Genomic DNA, 20,694 nt, shown 5'->3' with positions numbered 1-20,694 from the left:
GACTGTTGCTGGGTGTAGCAGATGGATGGATGCTGAAGGGAGTATGGTTTCTATCTGGACTCCTGCTCATCCTTAATCCTGAAACAGGATGTCCTGATGGCCTGTTTTCTTCTTCACAGCCTTCCGGGCACTGCTTCAGATCCGAGCCATGAGGAAAAAATTGGGCCCTTTATCTCCAACCAGCTTTAACCCCATCATCTCATCCCAGACATCAGACTCTGAAGAACATTCAGTAAGCTGGGCTCAGTAGCATGGCCTCTTGGAAGCAGATACTCTCTCCTGTGTCCTTGATATTTTTCTGTGGGTTTTGTTTCTGAGACAGGGTTTGGCTGTGTGACCGTGGCTGGCTTGGAACTTGCCATGTAGACCAGAAGGTCTCAGATTCCTAGTGATCCTCCTGCTTGTTGCTCCCAAGGACACCCAGTTTTGTTCTGGCATTATATCAAAAAATTAGACCTGAGTATGCTGAAGGGTTTTCTTTAGACTGGCTGGAGTCATGTTGTAGTAAAGCATACTAATACTGAGCCTGGAGACATGGCTTTGCAGTTAAGAGCACTGGCTGCTCTTGCAGAGGACCTATGTTCAATTCCCAGCACCCACATGACAGCTCTTGAGTGTCTGTAACTGCAGTCCCAGGGGATCTGACACCCTTTTCTGACCTCCAAAGGCACCAAGCATACATATGGTGCATGGACATACATGCAGGCAAACACTCATACACAGAAAATACGAGTAAATAAATCTTGGAATTTTTTTTCTTCTTCTTGAGACAGGTTTTCTTTGTGTAGCCCTGGCTGTCCTGGAACTTGCTCAGTAGACCGGGCTGTCCTCGAACTCGAAATCCTCCTGTCTCTGCCTCCCAGGTGCTGGGAATAAAGGCATGTGCTGCCACTGCCCAACCCAAAAATCAATAAGTCTTAAGCAGGTTACTAATGCTACAACTGAAAGTTGAATTTTGATCACTGAAAGCTCCTTTTGCCCCTCTGGAATTTGGAGTCCAGCTCATGTTTATCTTCCTAGAGCCGTCTGTGGAGGTTCACTCCAGTGGGATCCAACTCTGGAACTCCCCCAAGCAGAAACAAGAATGATTTTTGGATTTGAATAAAATTTACTATCTTTACTTGAATCCTTGAAGAAAGTTGCTGCCTTTCTTCATCCTTTATTTGTGGCATCAGAGTTTGGAAGCCAAGCAGATAATTGATCTTAATGTCATAGTGTAAGGAGACTATCAGAGTAAGCTTGGAAGCTGTGCAGGTGTAAAACAGTCATGGGTATGAGTGTGGCTCAGGGACAGAGCATGAACCTAGCATAAGCAAGGCCTTGGGACCAGTCACTAGCACTATACAAGCCCCTACCCCTAAGAAACAGCTACATGTATTTTCTTGCCTTGATGAACCCAGTGGTGGGAGAAATTTATTATTCAGGTAACAGTATAGGGAAATTGGTTAGTCAATTATAAGGGAGGAAGTCATTTTAGCATTTTAAATTACATTTGTTTATGTTTATTTAATGTGTGTGACAGAGAAAATAGAGAGAGGAGGAGGAGGAGGAAGTATGTGGTGGGGGAGAGCTTGTGGGAATTGATTCTCTCCTCCTATCATGTGGGTCTTGAAGATCAAACTCAAGTCATTAGGCTTAGTGGCCATCACCTTTACTTGCTGAGCCATTTCTGCAGCCCATCTTATCAATTCAATCCTTATGAAATAGATTCTAGATGGAATAATTAGTTAGCTACTAAAACCAAACCAGCAGGCACATCTGTGCATGACTTTAACCCCAGCACTCAGGAGGCAGAGGCAAGCAGAACTCTGTGAGTTCAAGGCCAGCCTGGTCTACATATCAGTTCCTGAACAGCCAGAGTTACACAGAAAGACCTTATCTCAAAAAAACAAGAACCCAACAGACCAAGTAAAGCGTTAAAAACCTAGAATAAATTGTACACAATTATTCAGTTGAATATGGATTCCACAATACTCAAGCAGTAAAAACTACAAAGGGTAGGGGTGTGGGGGATGGGAGGAGGAGGTCCAGTTGGTAAAGTATTTGCTACACAAACAAGCTTGAGGACCTGCGCCTGGATTTTCTCATCCACATAAAGAGCCAGGTGCAGCAGTGACTGCCTGTGTCCCAAAGAAGAGGCAGAGACAGTGGAACCCCTGGAACTGGCTAGCCAACCGTCCTAGACACCTAACATCCATGTACACACACACACACACACACACACACACACACACACACACACACACAAAACCATGGGGAGAATGTAGATGTAGCCACATAAAAAGTGTAGCCAAGAGGCTGAGAAGGAGAATGGCAAGTTCAAGGCTAACCTAGACTACATAGTTCATAAGTGCCAGGGTAGCCAGGGCTACACAGCCAGATCCTGTCTCAAAAACAACAACACAAAAAGAACTGCCACCAACAAAACCTAAGCCCAGTGTGATGGTACACACCAGTAACGCCAGCACTCTGGACTGAAGGCAAAGACAAACAGGTTAATTATATTGTGAATTCCAGACAACCCTGGGCTACATGGCTGCCTCAAAAACAACTACCACTGCCCAAATTCTTTCAAATAAATAAATAAATTTTTAAGATTAAAATCTAAGCTAGAGGTGTGGGTCAAGTTGGGTAGGATGTGTAAGGCCCTGGGTTCATCTCTAACACTGCGAGAAAATAAAAATTCAGAGGCCGGAGAGATGGATCAGCAATTAAGAGCAGGTACTGCTTTTGCAGAGGAGCCACTCAAGGTAATCGACAGCCACCTACACCACCAGCTCTAGGGGATCCAGTGCCATCTCTGGCCTCTGCAGCCGCCTGCAGTCACATGCACATACCCAACACCAACACACAAAAAAGAAGTCCTGGAGAGATGGCTCAGCAGTTAAGAGCACTTCCTGCAGTGCCTCTAATCCTAGCACTCAGGAGACAAAGGCTGGTGGGTCTGTGAGTTCAAAGCCAGCTTCAGGACAGCCAGAGCTACACAGAGAAACTTTGTCTCAAAAAACCAAACAAATGAAACAACAACAACAACAACAAAGAGCACTGGTTTTCTTCTCAGTAACCTGACAGCACACAGCTGTTGGTAACTCCAGATCCAGGGAATCCAATACCCTCTTCTGGCCTCTGTGGGCACTACACCTATATGGTAGACATACGTATATGCAGGGAAATACTCATACACATCAACAATTTTTTTTTTATTTAAAGAAAGAAAAGTTGAAAAATTCAGATTCTAAAAGGTAACCAAAGTTTAAAACAAACAATTTTTTGTTTTTGTTTTTTTGGGGTTTTTTTTGGTTTTTTTTTCAAGACAGGGTTTCTCTGTGTAGTTTTGGTGCCTGTTCTGGATCTTGCCCTGTAGACCAGGCTGGCCTCGAACTCACAGAGATCCACCTGACTCTGCCTCCCAAGTGCTGAGATTAAAGGCGTGAGCCATCACTGCCCGGCTGCAAACAAATTTTTTAAAGAAACTTTAACAGCACACATATCAGAAGAAAAGTACTGTCTTCGCTGTAGCCCATCAGAATGAAGTAGTGGGTAACTGAAGGCAGTGGGTCCCTACATAAAACACAAAGTTCTCATGACAGGAATGTAGAGTGTTCAACTAGGGCCCATGTGGGGCTGCCTAGTGAGGAGAGCAAGGGCTGAGGACGCAGCTCAGTCTAGCATTAGTACTGTACCAGCCCTGACTTCAGTGCCACAAAAGAACAAAAAGGTTCGGCCACATTAAAAATCAGTGTCATGGGGTTGGGGATTTAGCTCAGTGGTAGAGCACTTGCCTAGCAAGCACAAGGCCCTGGGTTTGGTCCTCAGCTCTGGAAAAAAAAAAAAAAAAAAAAAAAAAATCAGTGTCATGCAAATTAAAATGAGATACCATTTTTCATCTTCCAAATTAAAAAGGGCTTATCTAGTCACCCTCCTAACAAGCAATAGAGAACATTCAGTTTGGTTTTTTTTTTTTGGGGGGGGGGGCTCCTGGAATGGGTATCTTTAATTTACTGTGAAAGCAAGAGGACTTAATGCAGATATCAGCACCCACATAAAGGCTGCGCACGGTCTCATGTGCACAGCTATAACTCCAGTATTGTGGGGCGGAGACAGGTGCATCCTGAGAGCCCACTAGTCAGACAACCTATCCAAAATGGTAAGCCTCAGGGTTACTGAGACTGTCTCCAAATACAAGGTGGAAAGAGACAAAGGAAGACATCTGGCATCCTCCTCTAGCCTCTGCATGTGGATTCAGAGCACATACCCACACACGTATGGATACACACCACACACACAGAAAAAATTAGTTGAGCTCTTCAAAAAATGAAAAACATTTATACATGGTAAGTTGTGACTTAATACTGAGAAAGTGACCAGAGAGAGAAGGGGTTTGTTGTGCTGGTGACACCTAGGATGGAACCCGTGGCCTCATGGGCTAGGCAAGCATCCTACCACTGAGCCACCCCTCAACCTGACAAAATATTTGTGTACAAGGATGTTCCTTGGAGTGCTGTTACAGTAGGACATGTTGAACACGCTGCACCCAGCACGGGCCGTCAGAAAACTTACAGTGTCTCTGCAGGGATGAATCACAAGTTTCCAGCTACAGGGGAAGCTGGGAGTACCGGTGTGTGCCTGTAATCCCAGCACTTGGAAGATGGAGGTAGGAGGACATAGTGAGTTTGGGGTTATACTGGGCTTCATGAAAACCTGTCTTAAGAAAAAAGGAACTGGGCCATGGTGGTATACACCTTTAATCCCAGCAGAGGCAGGCAGATCTCTGAGTTTGAGGCCAGCCTGGACTAGAGTGAGTTCCCAGACAGCCAGGGCTGCACACAGAAACCCTGTCTTGAAAAACCAAAAAAGAAAGGAGGGGGGGATATTTGTTTAATTAAACAAGCAAGATTCAGAATTGTTATTTTTATTTTATTTATGTATATGTGTGTGTGTGCACATGTGAGTGCAGATGCTCTTGGAGGTCAGAAGGCAGCATTAGGGCCCTGGAGCTGGAGTCACAGATGATTGTGAGCTACTGATGTGGGTGCTGGGATCTGAGCTCAGGTCCTCTGCAAGAGCAGCAAGTGCCCCTTACTACTGAGCCGTCTCTCGAGCCCCTAGAACTGTCATTGATAGATTAGCAATAAATCATAAATAATAGAAATAAAATAATTAGAAAAATACACTAGATTGCCACCAAAAGTTACTTTGGGTGATTTGGTTATTGGTAATTTTTTTCATCTTTGATGTATTTTACAAACTTCCTATAGTGAGCATTTATTTCTATTACCATCAGAAACATAGACTTTGTGAAGAATTATTTAGGACCTGTGGCTCTTCAACACTTTACCTTCTTTATGTTTAACCAAAGCTTTTCTTACCAGAGCAGATGCCTAAAAACAAAACTCATCTTTTAATGACCAGTAGGAAGCATGATCATACCTTAATACAAAAAGTTCCTAATTTTTGGCCTATCTCTGATTCTTGTAGTCCTCAGAGAATATTCCACCAGGCTACGAAGTGGTGTCTCTCCTGGAGGCCCTCAATGGACCCCTCACCCCATCCCCAGCAGTTCCTCCACTTCATGTCCTTGGAGATGGCCACCTTTCAGGAATGCTACCATCATATGGCACTGATGGCCATCTGCCCCCCGTAAGGACACTGTCCCCTCTTGACCGCCTGTCTGATTGCAGCAACCAAGGACTCAAACTCAAAAAGAGTCTGTCCAAGTAAGTAGTTGATGCCCACCACTGTTCCCTGGGTCGTCTTTGAAAGCTTTCCAAACCATCCTTGCCTCCGCAGCATTGTCAGTCACAGCCTGGGTCCAGCTCTCCCGGTCCCCAGTGCTGCTCACTCACAGAAGGCCTGAGAGGCAGTGGTGAGTGAGGGGCAGTTTTCCCCAGAGACAGAAGTAAGTGTCTGTTCAGGGTCGTGTATTATAGACAGAATCCCTGGGGCCCTGGTTTAATCTGGAGTCAGAGAAACCAAAGGGTCCTATATCCTGATCATTTAAATCCATAGGACACAAGCATAACACAGTTTCTGTGGCAAAGGAGGATATCTCACAGATCAAAGAATTGAAACGGGCGAGGGGGTTGCTAGTGTTTTTCTCAAAGTTGAGGAGCTAGAGCAGAGAAGTCTCTGTCCCGCTGCAGTACACCTCTCGCCTGCTCCCGAGAGCTGGCCTGGCTCCTCCAGTGCTCCCCTGTGTGGCCTGAGCAAGGAGAGATCGGGCCAGCACTGATCTCCTGAGTGGACAGTGCATTCAGCTGCTTTTTCTCTGTGCTTTTCCAGATCCGTTTCCCAGAATTCTTCTGTGCTACATGAAGAGGAAGATGAGCACTCTTGCAGTGAGTCAGAGACTCAGCTCTCTCAGAGGCTGTCAGCCCAGCATCCTGAAGAGGTAACTGGCTTTCTTCTCCCTCCCGGGTACTGGCACCAGGCATCTGCCTGCACGGCTCGTTGGTCCTCCCGCTTTTACCAGTTCACTAGGCCTTCCAGCACCTTACAAGGTGGTAGCTGCAGAGGTTTCCTGAGATTCGGAAGTTCCCCTGTGTCTGCAGCCTGTTAGCTCCTGGCCCCATCTCACAGACTGAGGTGACAGCAGAGAGGAAACCATAAAAGGCCCTGTCCTTGTGACCTGACATGCTCATGCTGGGAAGTGGAGCGACAGTGGGCTAGATGGCCGTGTGGAGGGGACCCTTGAAGTTAGGACTGCAGCGGCCAATTTTAACATCGGTCCAGGAGCAGGGACCCACAGAGGAAAAGAGCTGTGTGGACATCTGGAAGGGTCTGACACAAGGAAGCAGTGGAAATGTGCTGGGAGATGTGCAGGGCAGGATGGGACAGCAGTAAGGACTAGAACTTTCCACCTTGTACATCCCTCACACACACCTGGTCTAGAACTGAGAGACCTTATGAGCCATGCACTGTCCAGGGCAGCAAACTGGGTCCCAAAGGCCTTCAGAGATGGGAAAGTGTTCCATCCTCAGGAGTTCATGTCTAGTTGAGAGAGCATTTGTTCATTGTTGCTGCCCAGTAAGTACTTCTTGAGGGAATACATGGCAGGGTGGTTGACTTAGGGTCTCACGTAGTTCAGGCTTGCCATGAATTCACTGTATTGCTGAAGATGACCTTGAATTCCAGATCCTCCTGCCTCACCTCCCACATGCTAAGTAGGATTACGGGTTGCCTGTAGTCCCAGCACTGGAGGCTAAAGCAGGGGTCACAAGTTTGAGGCCAGCCCGAACTACATATCAAGTTAAGTGCCAGCCTGCTGTTGAGGCTATCTTAAGAGAGAGGGGGCAGACAGAGTCCTCAGAAGAAACCATGAAGTACCATGCAGCGTAATGTGCGGTTTCCTTTAGTGGAGGACATCAGAAAAACTGTTGTAGAGGGTAGCATTTGGCTGGACCTTGACAGTTTTTAGACAAGAAAGGGAGGAAACATTCAGAGGAAGCTTGGAGCAGGCCAAGAGATACAGTGAGAGCTCTGTCTTGCAAAGGCTTCTGATAGTCACATGTAGGAGGCCAACAGAGCCAGGAAAAGCCTCAGTAGTGTAGGCCTGAGCTAAGATGAAAGAAGCCTGCCTGGGACCTGGAGAGCCATCCTTGCACCTTTCCGTCCAGCCAGGATGGCAAGGCTGTGCCCAGGGGATTGGTGGGCCGAAAGCAGAGGTGGAGTTGGTTTCAGACCTGCTGAGCAGGCGCTCCGACATACCTTTGGAGGGGTCCTGAAGGCAGTGAGGGTCCTGCTGGTTTCATGTTCTTTCCCTTCTAAAGGAAAGCTGGTCATACTCCCAGGATGTCCCCCGTGACAGCTGCTGGGTCACCTGTGTCATTGGAGCTGCAGCTTTTGTGTGCTCCACCAGATGCTGGGCCTCAGGCAGGTGCTGACTGAAGTGTGCACTCCCCTGGGACCAAGTCACTCCAGGCCCTGGCTGAAAAAGAGTGCTGACAGAAGCCAGCACTGCCTCTCCTGTCACTGTGTCCTTCCTGGTGTCTGTTTCCTCTGCATCCCTACCCAGCTCTGCCCTTACCCTCCTGCCCATATGCTGGGTTTGTGCTGGTTTCATGTCCCATTGTATCCCTCCCCCCCAGGGACGTGATGTGACTCCAGAGAGTGAGAACCTTACCCTGTCGTCTTCAGGGGCTATTGACCAGTCGTCTTGCACAGGGACTCCGCTCTCTTCTACCATCTCCTCCCCAGAAGGTACCTGAGGGGTCAGGAGAGGCCGCATGTGCCTCCCTCACTGGTCCACAGCTGTGCTGTGACTGTCTTGGGGATGGGACAGCAAAGCTGGTCACTATCTAGGTCCCACACTGGGGAGGGAGGGCTCTCACTCACCTTCCTGCATGGTGAGGCTCCCTCTACTCTGTCACAGCTGGAGCAGAATCTTGGAAGACCTTCAGTCTAAACCTTTTTTGGAGAGGGCAATATGCAGCCTTTGTGGCCTAGTGCAGGAAGTGAGCACTGCTCTTTAGTAATCCCGGTCCCGCCCCTCTTCCCTGACTTCTGTCTCCACAGACCCTGCTAGCAGCAGCCTGGCTCAGTCAGTCATGTCCATGGCATCCTCCCAGATCAGCACTGACACAGTGTCCTCCATGTCTGGCTCCTACATTGCCCCTGGCACAGAAGAAGAGGGAGAGGCCCTGCCTTCACCACTAGCTGCCAGCAGGCCTCCCTCAGAAGGAGAGGTAAGGGAAGGAAGTGCCCGGTCTGCCTTGCTCTCTGCTTCACACATGGGTTCCAGGCAGCTTCATAAATGTCCTGGTGCTGGCCGGAGTGCTGGCAGGGAGCATGGCACTCCCTTAGATCTGGCTTCTATAAGCCATAGACTGTGCTGAGGAAAGCTTGGCCTTGGGTTTGCTGTCATAAGAGCTTAACTGGAGAGCCTGCGATGACCGTACCCTTGGGGTTTGTTGCTCTTTTACAGGGGACACCAGCGGAGTCCCCAGACAGCAATTTTGCTGGCCTTGCAGCTGGAGAACAGGATGCAGAGGTAACCTAGGTGGCAGACAGCAGCAGCCTTTCCCACAGCCAGTTTCTTTAACTGTTGGTGTTGGCTGAGAACAGCTGAAGCAGAGGAATGCTGGAGAAGCTTTCCTGGGTGGCATGTCTAGATCATTTAGAAAGGGAGTGTGGCTAGTAAGAGTAGCCTCGAACTCTGGCCTGGTGCACTGTCCTGTTACCAGGAGACACTGGTTCTAGCATGATCCACAGGGAGTGAGTTCAAGAGGAATCTTCCCATACCAGACCCTGACAGACCTCAGGAATGTGCCTGCTGTCATGCAGTTAGTCTGTTTGCTGGGGTCACGGGGTCTCAGGTGCTCCCCACAGGACACACAGATGCTTGTCCTGAGTGAGACTTCTTGGATCTAATGGGCTCCACACCCCATTCAGGAGCCCCGTGCAGAGGCAGACAGAATTACAGCTGTGAGTGACGACACCCTGAGTGTGCTGTGCACCCATCCCTGTGCGATCCAGGGCTCACTTTTGTTGATAGAGGTCCTTTCAGGACATTTGGGTAGTACTTGGCCCCTAAAGAGTTTCTGAAAGCTTTATGATCTCATGGTTTGCTTTTATATTTTGTCTCGTTTGCTGGTGTGAGACAGGGCTTAACTGTGTATACCCGCTAAGAATTTAGGCTGGCTTAGACTTTGCTGTGATAGACTAAGCTGGCTTTACAGGTCACGCTTACAGGTGACCTTCCTGCCTCTGCCCTCCGAGTTCTGGGCTTACAGACATGTGCCCATACCTGACTTTGATGTGCTTTTTCATTTAACTCTTACTTCTACTTTAGTGTCAGGTAAGCTGTAGTGAGGACATTCCTAACCACCCATTCTAAGCATATACCTGCAGCTGACCAGGCATCCCCTGGCCATGGTCGGAAGTATGTGCATGGATGCAGACCATGGAAATAACTACTACAGGGATGATTTGTCTTGTGTTGACTTGGCTCCTCTGCCTTTTGGGAGACTCACAGGGCTTTCCTTCTGTCCTAGGGAAATGATATCATAGAGGAAGAGGATAGACCACCCGTGCAGGAAGACGGTAAAAGACTCGGTCCTTGCTTTCTCATGTTGTCTCCTTGGGTATTGCTGAGGGGTAAAGAAAGGGGAAGGACTGTGACTCAGTGGCAGTGCTTAGCTATGTGCCTGTAGGCTGGTTTTCTCGATGGCATGTCAGGCAAACAGGCTATCAGTGACCTTCGTGACATTCCCAGCTTCTCCTGGGACTCAGAATCCATGGGATCGGGGGAAAGCTGCAGAAGACACTGTCTCTTTTTGTACCCACACCTGCCTCCTATGGCAGCTCTCTAGCTGAGCTCTTGGGCTGCCCTAGGCCCCCAAGTGGAGCAGCAGGGTCTCTTCCCCATGAGAGGCAGGACTCTGGTAGCTGGTCCAGAACATCTAAGAGGGTGTGGCTGGGAAGCACTGGCATCCCTGCTGGGCTCGCCTAGACATCACTGGAACCTTTGGTTTGGTCTTCAGTTAACGGAGTTTTTGTTTCCAGTGAGGCTGGAGAAGAGGGAATGCCCTGCGTGGCAAGGAAGGAGAAGCGGGGTGGTGGGTGGGAGTGGTTAGAGAAGTCACCATGCCTGTCCCAGAAGCCAGACGCCCTCCCTCTGCCCCGGGCATGTGTGCCGCGGCCTGGATGCAGTCGCTCCAGCAGATGTCCTCCCTCCTAGTTGCTTCTGCTTTAGTGCTGGCCATTGCTTCAGGGGTGTCGGGAGTGCATGTGGACGTGACAGCCCCACTGGCAAGAGGCTAAAAGAAGGAGTCTCAAGGCTGGCCTCCTTATCCCTGCACATCTGCCCAGGGCTTGAAGCTTCACTGCCTCTAAAGATCATTTCAGAGCCCAAGCCAGTCACCCTGAGTGATGGTTTCCCCAAAGAACATTGTCTTCTAAGAAGCATAGGGTGGTCAGGTTGTTGCCACCCGGGTCTTCATAGTTTACATGGAGGGCTCTCCTCCTCTCCCTTCACTGAGAAAGAAAGGGGGAACTCGAAAGGAAAAACCACTTCAACTTTCCCAGCTTTCTCACGTGACTGCAGTCTTCCCGACAGTTGCCTGAAAACATCCTCAAAGTAACAACTTCAGTCTCCTGAGAGTAAAACATAATTTTGTGAACAGACATTCTGATGCAATGTGCAAAATTATGGAACCAAGGCCATGAGTTGTTTTCTGGGTATGATTCTGCAGAACCTTTGGTCATAAGCATACCCCACGGTGCCTGAGAGCCACAGGCCTGAGCAGGGTACTGTCTCATGACTATCTCCTGCTTCTGCCGGCCAGTGTCCCTGGCTGGCCTGGGTGTGGCTGTCCTCCACAGTGGTCTGTCTGATTGTGTCTGGCAGCACTCTGCAGGGATCAGACTTCTCAGAGGGCAGCAAGTAGAAAGGGCCGAGTAAGGAGTCAGTGAGCCAGGGTGATGCGAGAACCCGGACATGCCCACACAACTCGGTTCTTTTGTCCACTCTTTACTCACTTGATTTATCGTCTTTTTTTTAACACATGATTTGATTTTTTTCTTTTCGTCTCCATCCTTAAGACTTTTATTTTAAGGACAGCAAAGTAGAAAAACATAGCCAGCCCTTGTCTAACTGCATTAACTCCGTTACAGGCCAGAGGACATGCGCATTTCTAGGCATGGAGTGTGACAATAACAATGACTTTGACATCGCAAGCGTGAAAGCACTGGACAATAAGCTGTGCTCTGAGGTCTGCTTACCCGGTGAGTGGCAGTCTGCTGAACATGAACTTGATGGGAGACATCCCTCTGCTCTTCCCCTGCTCTCCCCATGGTGCACCTACCTACAGCCTGTGCAGCAGTTGTGGCTAGGAAGGCCAGGGTGTGCTTAGGTGCTGGAGCCCAGCTGCTGAGAGGAAGCAGAGGCCCCAGGAAGCCTTGGGCTTTACACAGAGCAGCTCCTGCTCTGACAGTGTCCGGATAAGGAAACAGGCCAGAATCTCCGCCCACACCTTACTGTTTGGTCGGACCCTTCCAGCACAGTCTTACAGACCCCACAGCAAGTGGATGGTCTTGTGTGTTCATCCTCAGGAAGTCTGAGCAGTCAGACACCTCCCCATGGAGGCCTTGGAAGGGAGGACTGCGCTTTAGAATGGAAAGCATAGCTCTTCAAGGGACATGTGTTTGAGGACCACAAAGGAATCTAAAAGATCTTGCAGGCCAATGAATGGCTTTCTGACCCAGTGAGCTTTAGGTTTACAGTGATCACACATGTAAGCCTCGAATCCCAAACGAGAAGCAGAGGGCAGGGATACTTGGTTCTCTGAGGCCCCAACTTCTCAGCATGCCCCTGTTTCTCTTTATGACTTCAAACTGAATCTGCAAAGCAGCCATGTTAATTATTCAAGGCCAATCACACTAGCACACTCCTATAATCCCAGATTTGGGAAACAGAGGCAGCTGGATCACTGCAAGCTACAGACCAAGAGCTCAATTGCAACACCTAGTCCCCCCCCCAAAAAAAATAGTACAATTAAGCCGGGCGGCAGTGGTGCATGCCTTTAACCCTAGCACTTGGGAGGAAGAAGGAGGTGGCTCTCTGAGTTGGAGGCCAGCCTGGTCTACAGACCGAGATCCAGTACAGCCAGAGCTACAACAGAGAAACCATCTTGAAAACCAAAAATAAAACAAAGCACAATTGAGCGCTGGCCTCAGTGTGCCCATTCAGTAGCATCAAAACCCACTTGCTAAGTAAGTGTTTTGCCTGGGCCGGATGTCCCTCCTGGCTTCAGCACAGAGACTCCCTTCACACCGCCCTTTGTGATTGTCGCCCGGTGAAGACCTGCCTCAGCTTCAGAACAGCCACTCCTGGGTCCAGTGCTTTACTCGCTGAGCGAAGTAGCTGAAGGTGTTAGGCCACAGGCCCTCCCTCCTGTGGTTGCCACGCTCCTTCAGCCTGTGCCAGGTACGGTCCCAGCAGGCCCCGGCCCACGCAAGCCTGTGGCAAGGGAAACCAGCTGCTCAGGAGAGACTTCTCCAGCCTTTCAGTTGTTCTGTTTAGTCTGTCCTGAAGATACTGCCCAGGTCCCAGCCTTCAGGGAGACCTGAGAGACAGCATCAGATCATCTGCTTCTCCCGCACAGGCCCCAGGCACACTCCCTTCCCGCCCGCGCATGGCGGAGGACATTGATCCGTACGGCCACCTCCTGCCCAGTTAAGCCTGGACTGGAGCTGCTGGAGACCAGGCATGCTCACCCCTGCCTGCTCACGCCTGGCCTTGCTTCCATCTGTCCATTTGTGTTCCATGTCTTTATGCCAGATGTAGGCCTGTCTGTCCGGTTTGCTCATTTTTTAACTCATTCATGTTCTCTGACTTGTGTGAAAGTTCATGTTCACTCTGTGCCAGCACTGTCCTGCCTCTGCTCAGCCCGACAGAAAGCTTACTGGTGTGTGCACTCGAAGGGCTCTCGCTTAGGGCTCTAGACAAGCTTCAGTTCCTGATTGGCAAGGGCCTATGTTCAGTACACTGAAGAGTTGGAGGAAAAGAATGTGTGGGAATATATGCATTTCTGTTCAATAAAGACAGGCATGCTTCTGTGGCAAGGACTATGGGACAGGCATTCTTGGTTGTTCATAGGGTGAGGATGGTACCTGTACCTAGCTTTGCCTGTGTCTGTGGTGGCTTTCTGCTGGCCAGCCTCTCCACAAGGGCTTCTACACCGAGCCCTGCTTTTGGCAGAAGGGGAGCCACAGTCACTCTTGGAGCCCACGGTGCTGTGGAGACCAAGCTTGTTCTTTGTGCTTCCTCCTCGCCAAGCCTCCCTCCCAACAACCTGCTTGTCAATGCGTCTTCATTTATGGGGAGGGGTGCAGTATGGGGACAGAAGAGTCCAAAAAGGAAGCAAACAGCCATGGGTTTCTTCTGGTAATGTCAAGAGCCAGCCTTTTTGAGGTGAAATGGGGTTCTCAGTTTGGCCAAACATGGAATCAGTCACCTGTCAGGAGAGACAGGGGTGTAAACATCACTTAGTGTATACAGATCCTTAGGAAGAGCCCCTGGAGCCCAAGGGCCCTTGCAGGGACGAGATGTGTCCCTCTGCCGCTTCTGCCAGAACCACACTGATAGCAGAGGTGCCCGGCTACTCGGCGGTATCTCCTGGTCAGAGCCAGGAGCGTCTGTGTGTGGGTTCCTGGACTAACTACCTTTCACACTCAGCGGTTTGTGAGCTCTCATCCCACCCTGAGAGCCACAGGCCGGCTTGCTCCTCACTATTCTCGAATGCTCTTTTCCCCAGAAGGGTCACTTCCCACAGACCCTGCCCTGCCTGAGTCTGTGTCCCTCTTTAAATAGGTGCCACCCCGTCATGGGACACGTGGAGAGCACAGTCAGGGGAAGGCCAAGAAGGGTGGAGGGTGCTTCCCTGGATCATGTGTGTCACACTCCGCTAAGAAAGCTATCCTCACCAGGTTGGGAGGGCCTTAGAGGGCGCCGTACATTGCAGCTCTTCTCCCCTAAGAAGCTTCCAGGCCTTCAAAGGCCCCAGGACAGAGGTAGTTTCTGGTCCCTCGTGTTAGAGCCCAGCACATTCTGAAAGCACTCCTGAAGGTTGAAAGGGGCTGTGATAGGAACTGCATGACCATGCGAAGTCAGCGTGGCTTCTCAGGGTGTTACGTGGGTGGCGGAGACTGATGGGGGCGGGGAACATTCTTAGAAGGCTCTGGGTAATATATGTGATGGAAAAGGGGAGAGAGAACGGGTTTTTAGTGAAAATACAAACAGTTTTTACGTGACTGAGTAATACAGGAGTAGGCCTATGCAGTAAAATCTAAAAATATATATACAGACCTGAAGTTCAAGTTACTCCTCTCTTCAAGCCTCATGATGTAAAATTAAGATGTGGTCATGCACACCTTTCGTCCCAGCACTCAGGAGGCAGAGGCAGGCAGATTTTCTATGAGTTTGAGGTTAGCCTCGTCTATATATCAAGTTCCAGGCCAGCAAGGGCTACAAAGTGAGATCCTGTCTTTAAAAGAGATGCTTAGGGAATGTTTGCAGTAGCAGGCTCTGAGGGGAAACAGCCCTTAAATTTAATCAGCACATTAGTAGGGACACAGAGAGCCATGCCAAGTGTTCCTAAGTCTGCTAGCCTCTGGAGGTCTCTTCCTCCTCTCATTTCTGATTCCCCAAAAGGGAACAAATGGAAAGCACCACTGTCGTTCCCCCCCCCCCCCCACGCAGGGAGTTCGGGTCTCCAAGCTCTGTCCAGGCTATCCTCTGAGTGGGCTGTAGAGAGGCAGAGGCAACAGCAGCAGGCCTCCAGGGCAAAGGACACCTCATTCTCTCACCGTGCCCCTTCACTGCACAAGGCCCTCTGCACCCTGGCCTGCTGTACAAGGGACAGTCTGCAGCCCTAGGGTAGCAGATGTTGCATAAGGATGCCTGTGAATTTGGTCAGGACAGCCTCAGTGTCATGGATGCTGGCAGCAGTGACCATGGTGCTGGGGATGTGGGTGCTGCTGTCTTACTTGTGTGTGCGTGTGTCTTCTCTCTTGTTTACCGTTTGCTTTTGGTCTCTCCTACTAAACAGCCGCAGCTCCGGAGTCCTGCCCCATAAACATTGAGGAATAGGTATGACATCTACCAAATTATATAATTGAAAAAACCACTCATTTTATCTGGGGTTCCTAACCAAACATCCTTTTTCTTGATACTCTCCCCTCCACTCAGAGTGCCGCCTGCCAAGGGGAAGAAGCATCTCTGACCCATGCTCCAAGGAGCAGAGAGCCCATGGGCAGTTTAGGTGTGAAAGACCCGGTTCCCCTGCTTTCCTGGGTCTAGCCTCGGGAGAGATTCCACACCAGGACATTTCTGAGAATAAGCAGTTGATACCTGCTTCACCTTAGCATGTATGCCATTCAAGGGCTTTGTGTCTTCAGCCTGCTGAACCTGAGGCTGACTAGCCATTTGTAAGGTGGTCTCAGGACAACACTATAGAGTTAGCTGACCTCACATACGGGAAAAGCCCCACCCCACCCCACTCCTATGGCCACACACCTTTCTGAGCTCCAGAGTGCAAAAGTGTATATACCATGGTGCCTGGAAAGTGTAAGGCCCTGCCTGTCACTGTATAAAGAACACACTAGCTCTTCTAGAGAGAATGAAACAGGGAGCTAACTTGCCAGCTTGGACGACAGCCAGAGGGACCCAGGGAATACATGAGGGTCCTCCAAACCAAGCTGTCAGGGAACTGGTCACAGCACATTTCTGAGTCAGGTATGCTGCTGACGTACTTACATGTGGCCTCATGCGGGCCTCACAGCAAACTTTGTGAGGGCCACACTCACCTAGTTGGACATAGGAGAAAGCCAAGGCCCTAAGTAAGGTGGCCTGCCAAAGATCAGACCACTGATACCTACGAATTTAGGGACGAGGCCCAGGTCGGTGCCATGCAGATGTGGATGTGAGTAGGAAGAGCAGATACAGGTGTTGGAAGGTTGCATCAGAGCATGAAGCCGAGAGGTCGCAGGGGTGAGTTTTCTACTTGGAGCACAGAGGCAGCCAGGGCTTGGGAGAGAGGTCTATGTGATAAACAGCATCCTGGAACCCCAGATGCTCAGATGAGGAAGAGATGAGAAGCAGAAGTATAGAGGAAGGGCTCTGAGCACTACACTTTGTCCCATCCAAGGCTTCCCTTCCCTGGCCTGCTCTGCTGCCAGCCCCTTCCTACCCACTGGCTCCCACAGCAAACACAAGGCTGTATGTCAGGAGAAGCGTGCTCTTTGCACATCTGCCTTCCATGGAGGAAGCAGCTTGGCTCAGCCTCATAACATAGGCAAAGTCTAGGACCAAGTACTTAACATGCAGAATGGATGCTAGGTAAGTTCATGAGCAAGAACATCTGCAGAGTCCTTCTGTCCAAGGGTCACAGGCAATGACTAGTTAAGGAGGAACAGCCCTGGAACATGTCAGCACCTTCTCCCTACTCTTCCATTCATGAGTGGCCCGCCCACACACTCAGGAGTTTCAGGTCACACACATCCTGCTAGATTCTGTATTGACTCCTGTGCTGCCCTGCTGGAGACACCATGTAGACTTGGTCTAAGGTATGGCTCCCATAACCTTTGGTTCTCCTCTCCAGGTACCTGGCAGCATGATGGTAACATAGTCAACCGTCACAGTACCCAGTGCCGGCACTTCTCATCTAGCAGCCCGGAGGACCCTGAAGAGAACAGGCCTCGTGTATGGGATCCTTTGGCTGTCTGAGGGCACCTGCACCTGGACCTGGGCTCTCTTCCTGTCCCTGCATTCCATCTGTTCTCACTGGACCACAGGCCCTCTGGGCATCTTCAACAAGACATGTGGACTTCATACTCACATGGAGGCAGGGTGTGGAGCACAGCCCTCTGCCCACCTCATCTCCTGTAGCCATGACCCTTACCCTCTCAGAAAGAACCTGAAGCCTTCCTCCGTGTGGGCTGATCCTGCTCAGTGAACTGTCATGCAGGAGCCCAGCCTAGTGGGCCAGTTGACTGAGGGCCAGGCCTGGTTGTTTCTTTAGCCTTTTCTCATCTGAGGAGAGACCAAGAAGACTGGGGAGTTTTGGTAACTTGGTTACAGACTCCCATGGACAGGTTCTGGTTTCTGGCACCTCATGACCAATTAGAAACCTAACTTGAAGTGGCCGGGGTTAGCTATGTGAGGGAGGCCTCCCGCACTCTGGCCTCCCAGAGCACCAGGTGTTCCTTTCTCAAGGCTAAGGGAGATGGTGGCAGCCAAAAGGTTGGTTGAAAGCCAGATCTGCTAACAGAGCTGGTCTCCTGTGCCTCTTGTGCCCCCAGCTAGGATCGTCACCCCTGCAAGGCCTGTCCTCCTCAGGTGCAGTCAGGAGGGCCCGCTGAGCCACCCCTGTGTACAGTGCTAGGGCTGACCGTTCCCATTGCTCATCTTCACTACAGCCATTGAGAGGGAGTCTCAAACCCGACTGCCCTTTCTCTACCCTCTCTTAATAGTTGAGAAACGAAGCTAAGAGTGTGGACCCGTGGTTCTCAAACTGGTGCACAGGCTCACCACGGGAAGTAGGGAGGCTGCGGCCAGCTGCAGGGTCACCTGGGGACCAAGGATTGGAAGACCTCCCTACCCTAGTGTATCCCTCCCCTGCCTTTCAGATCTGACAGATGAGAGGGGCAGACTCTCCATGGGCTCACCAGTGCTTAGAGATGCTGCCCATTCAGCACTCCGACAGTCATGGCAGCAAGCTGGCAGGAAATTGTTGGTTGTCCCACCTTTTTCAGCTCCATGGATTTCTCGTGGCTCCTCCAGTAGATGCCTGTCTACTGGCTTTTGGAAAAGGTAGTTTTTCAGTGAAACGTTGAGATGGTTTGGGATCAGGATTAGAAACAGTTACTTCTGAGGGTGAGAGATATGAGGAGCTTCAGACTTTGCAAGTGGGGTCCTACAAAACTTTCCAGAAAACACCAGTGCCCAGGACTCCAGGTGGGGTGGAGAGTTTGGTCTCAAACTTGGTATGCAACCGGGGATGACCTTGAACTTCTGATTTTTCTGCCTGTACTGCACAAGCGTTAGGATTACAGGCCTGCACCACAATACAGCTCTCCTCTGTACCTTTTGTGTGGTTGCAGAGGCCAGGAATGTGGAGACCACACTCCCAGAGGGAGTCTGCTGTTGTGCCTGAGGTGTGATCGGCTGAGTTTGAGATCCCATGTGCACCCTTTCTGAACACCCTGTGGACTCTGCCATTTCAAGCCCACTTGATGGCCTTTCCTCCCCCTAGCATTCTGACGGTCCCTTTCACACTTATGGTTTACACCAGTATAAGCTGAGCAATAACCACACTTCCTCGATGAAGCAAAAGCACCAGGGAAGTCCCTTAGCCTGGGGTGGCGGCACATAGACCCACCTCCTCCCCTGGCAGGCAGTGGATAAGCAGTATTCACAGTGTGGTGTGACCTGCAAGGAGGAAGGAGCTAGCTGAGATGAAGGAGATTCAGGTCAACAGTAGCCACAGTGGTCAGGAACCCTCAAAATAAAAAAGAAAGCCATTCTGATCAGCCCTCCCCCCCTTTCCTCACAGCAAGTGCTCAGTTGGCCTAAGCCGCCTAACCCAGTACCTAGGTTAGAGCACCCATTGCTGTGCCTTGCTGTCCCTGACCCCACACTCTGTACTTTTAGTTCTTGGCAAGCAGAAATAGCCCATCCACAGGGGTGGATCTCCATCAGATGCCACACTGGAAACAGTCTCCTTGTCAGGATTTGTCCAAGGGTAGGGCGGGGCACCTTCTCCTGGAGGGCCTTCGGCTCCTCCCCACACTACCACAGCACTAGTCCATGCTCTGGGTACTGTAGTGACCTCGGATTCCTCCGAGGGCCTTCTTGTTTTACCTAATTTCATCCCCCCAGAGTTTCTACCCCTGCGGCATCTCCTGGACCCAAACACTAAGCCATCTCACTGGGGAGCTAGTCCTGTCACCTGGTGTTGGCGTGCTGGTTGCTCACTTTGTTTTAGGGGCTGCACACCTGGTGTGTGCAAGTGTGTGTGTGTGTGTGTGTGTGTGTGTGTGTGTGCTGTTTGTGCCATCTGTGTACCCTTCACATTCCCTGGAGTACACTTGTTGGCACACTACAGTGGGGACATCAAGATGCAATATTTATGGATTGCTGCATGATTCCTAAAAGTGAATAAAGCTGTTTACAAGGGAAGGGGAGCTGTTAACTACAAAGTGAGTTCGTTTGTGAATGTTTCTGTCAGAGTGGCTCTGGCACTCCAGCATTTTTACTCGAGGATCTGGAGGTGGAGGAATGGGTGAGGCAGCTCTTGGGTTCCAGACAGATTTCTGCATGATCTGGATACAAGGCCACCCGCCCAGCTCCATTCCTAGCTGAGCCCCATCTGCCCCTGCAGTCGCCTTTAAACCGGAGAACTTCCAATCCTGCAGCTCCTCAATAATTAAAGGACCGCAGAGCTGGTGGCAGCAGGGAAGGCGAGGGCCCAGAGTCCTAACACTTAACCAGTTCCTGGCTAAATCAGCAGAACAAATAACCGCTCTGAGAGGGTCTGACAGGCCGTGTCTCTCCTGTTGTTACCCACTGGCTCCGCTTCCTCGGCTGTCTGGGAGGAGAGGCACCTCGGCCGATGCCCCTGGAATGCCAGCTTCTGGGAACTTGAGCAGGGTGAGTGGGCGAGCTGCTTACCGGGAGACGCTGGGTTACCCTACCCGCCTCGGTATGTCTGCGAGCTGTGTGGCCGTTTCTGCGGATCTAAGCGGCAGGTGGCATCAGAGAGTCACACTTGCCTGCGGGCACCAGAGAAGACACTCGGGGACCAGGGGAAGGCCTCAGAAACCAAACAAAGGCCACTGGCAGACCAGTGAGGGGAAAGACTCCAAGGGCATGGTTCCCCGAGACTTGGTCTCCAGAATCCGGGGCTCGGTTCCCGCAGCGGTCCTACCCGACGCGTGGGGGAGGGGTTCCCGGGGCCTCGGGCGGGAGCCGAGCACCCACCGTGCGACCCAGCGCGGGGCTCTCGGGCGGGAATGCGCAGAACCCGGTCGCGGTGGCGGGTAGGGGGCTGGGTGGCGCGGGAGAGGGCGGCAGAACGAGGGAGTTCCAGAGAGTTGCCGCCAGAGGAGCAGCAAGGGCCCGCGGTCTCCTTGGAGACACGTTGGCCAATGACCGCAGCGGAAGCTGTTTATAGGGGCGGAGCGTCGCCATGGCAG

The 20,694-nt window shown here is 50.8% G+C and overlaps 1 protein-coding gene and 2 long non-coding RNA genes across 10 annotated transcripts in view; 1 reads left to right on the top strand and 2 right to left on the bottom strand.

Annotated features, from left to right (window-relative positions):
• The window catches only part of Rnf157 (ring finger protein 157), a 77,506-nt gene extending 57,808 nt beyond the window's left edge, over positions 1–19,698 (top strand). The window contains exons 11-20 of one of the 4 annotated variants that reach the window (XM_059272165.1): positions 120–232; positions 5,479–5,717; positions 6,283–6,391; positions 8,088–8,199; positions 8,515–8,684; positions 8,924–8,989; positions 9,993–10,041; positions 11,614–11,724; positions 15,549–15,589; positions 17,100–17,204. In XM_059272165.1, the coding sequence (XP_059128148.1) occupies positions 120–232; positions 5,479–5,717; positions 6,283–6,391; positions 8,088–8,199; positions 8,515–8,684; positions 8,924–8,989; positions 9,993–10,041; positions 11,614–11,724; positions 15,549–15,589 (1,010 nt within the window). In that variant the 3' untranslated portion in view covers positions 17,100–17,204. Of the gene's footprint in view, positions 1–119; positions 233–5,478; positions 5,718–6,282; positions 6,392–8,087; positions 8,200–8,514; positions 8,685–8,923; positions 8,990–9,992; positions 10,042–11,613; positions 13,568–15,548; positions 15,605–17,099 lie in introns of those variants that run through there. The other 3 variants (XM_059272164.1, XM_059272166.1, XM_059272163.1) reach the window with 3 other exon arrangements.
• LOC131917971 (uncharacterized) lies at positions 3,924–9,721 on the bottom strand. 2 transcript variants are annotated; one of them, XR_009380796.1, is made up of 4 exons: positions 8,517–9,721; positions 8,335–8,406; positions 6,883–8,203; positions 3,924–6,572 (listed from the first exon to the last, which is right to left on the bottom strand). It is a non-coding gene; the product is annotated as an uncharacterized LOC131917971 (long non-coding RNA). The 2 variants fall into 2 exon arrangements; XR_009380795.1 differs by lacking the exon at positions 3,924–6,572 and having other exon boundaries at positions 6,587–8,203.
• Positions 13,798–20,586, bottom strand: LOC131917970 (uncharacterized). 4 transcript variants are annotated; one of them, XR_009380793.1, is made up of 7 exons: positions 20,480–20,586; positions 20,171–20,271; positions 18,166–18,928; positions 17,400–17,530; positions 14,807–15,564; positions 14,425–14,678; positions 13,798–13,955 (listed from the first exon to the last, which is right to left on the bottom strand). It is a non-coding gene; the product is annotated as an uncharacterized LOC131917970 (long non-coding RNA). The 4 variants fall into 4 exon arrangements; XR_009380792.1 differs by having other exon boundaries at positions 14,807–17,530; XR_009380791.1 differs by lacking the exon at positions 14,807–15,564.
• Between the last annotated feature and the right edge of the window lie 108 nt (positions 20,587–20,694).

Source organism: Peromyscus eremicus, chromosome 8a (assembly GCF_949786415.1).
Source record: "Peromyscus eremicus chromosome 8a, PerEre_H2_v1, whole genome shotgun sequence".
Classification (NCBI taxonomy): domain Eukaryota; kingdom Metazoa; phylum Chordata; class Mammalia; order Rodentia; family Cricetidae; genus Peromyscus; species Peromyscus eremicus.
The sequence above is the reverse complement of the archived record's forward strand: the minus strand, read 5'-3'. Positions and strand labels throughout refer to the sequence as shown.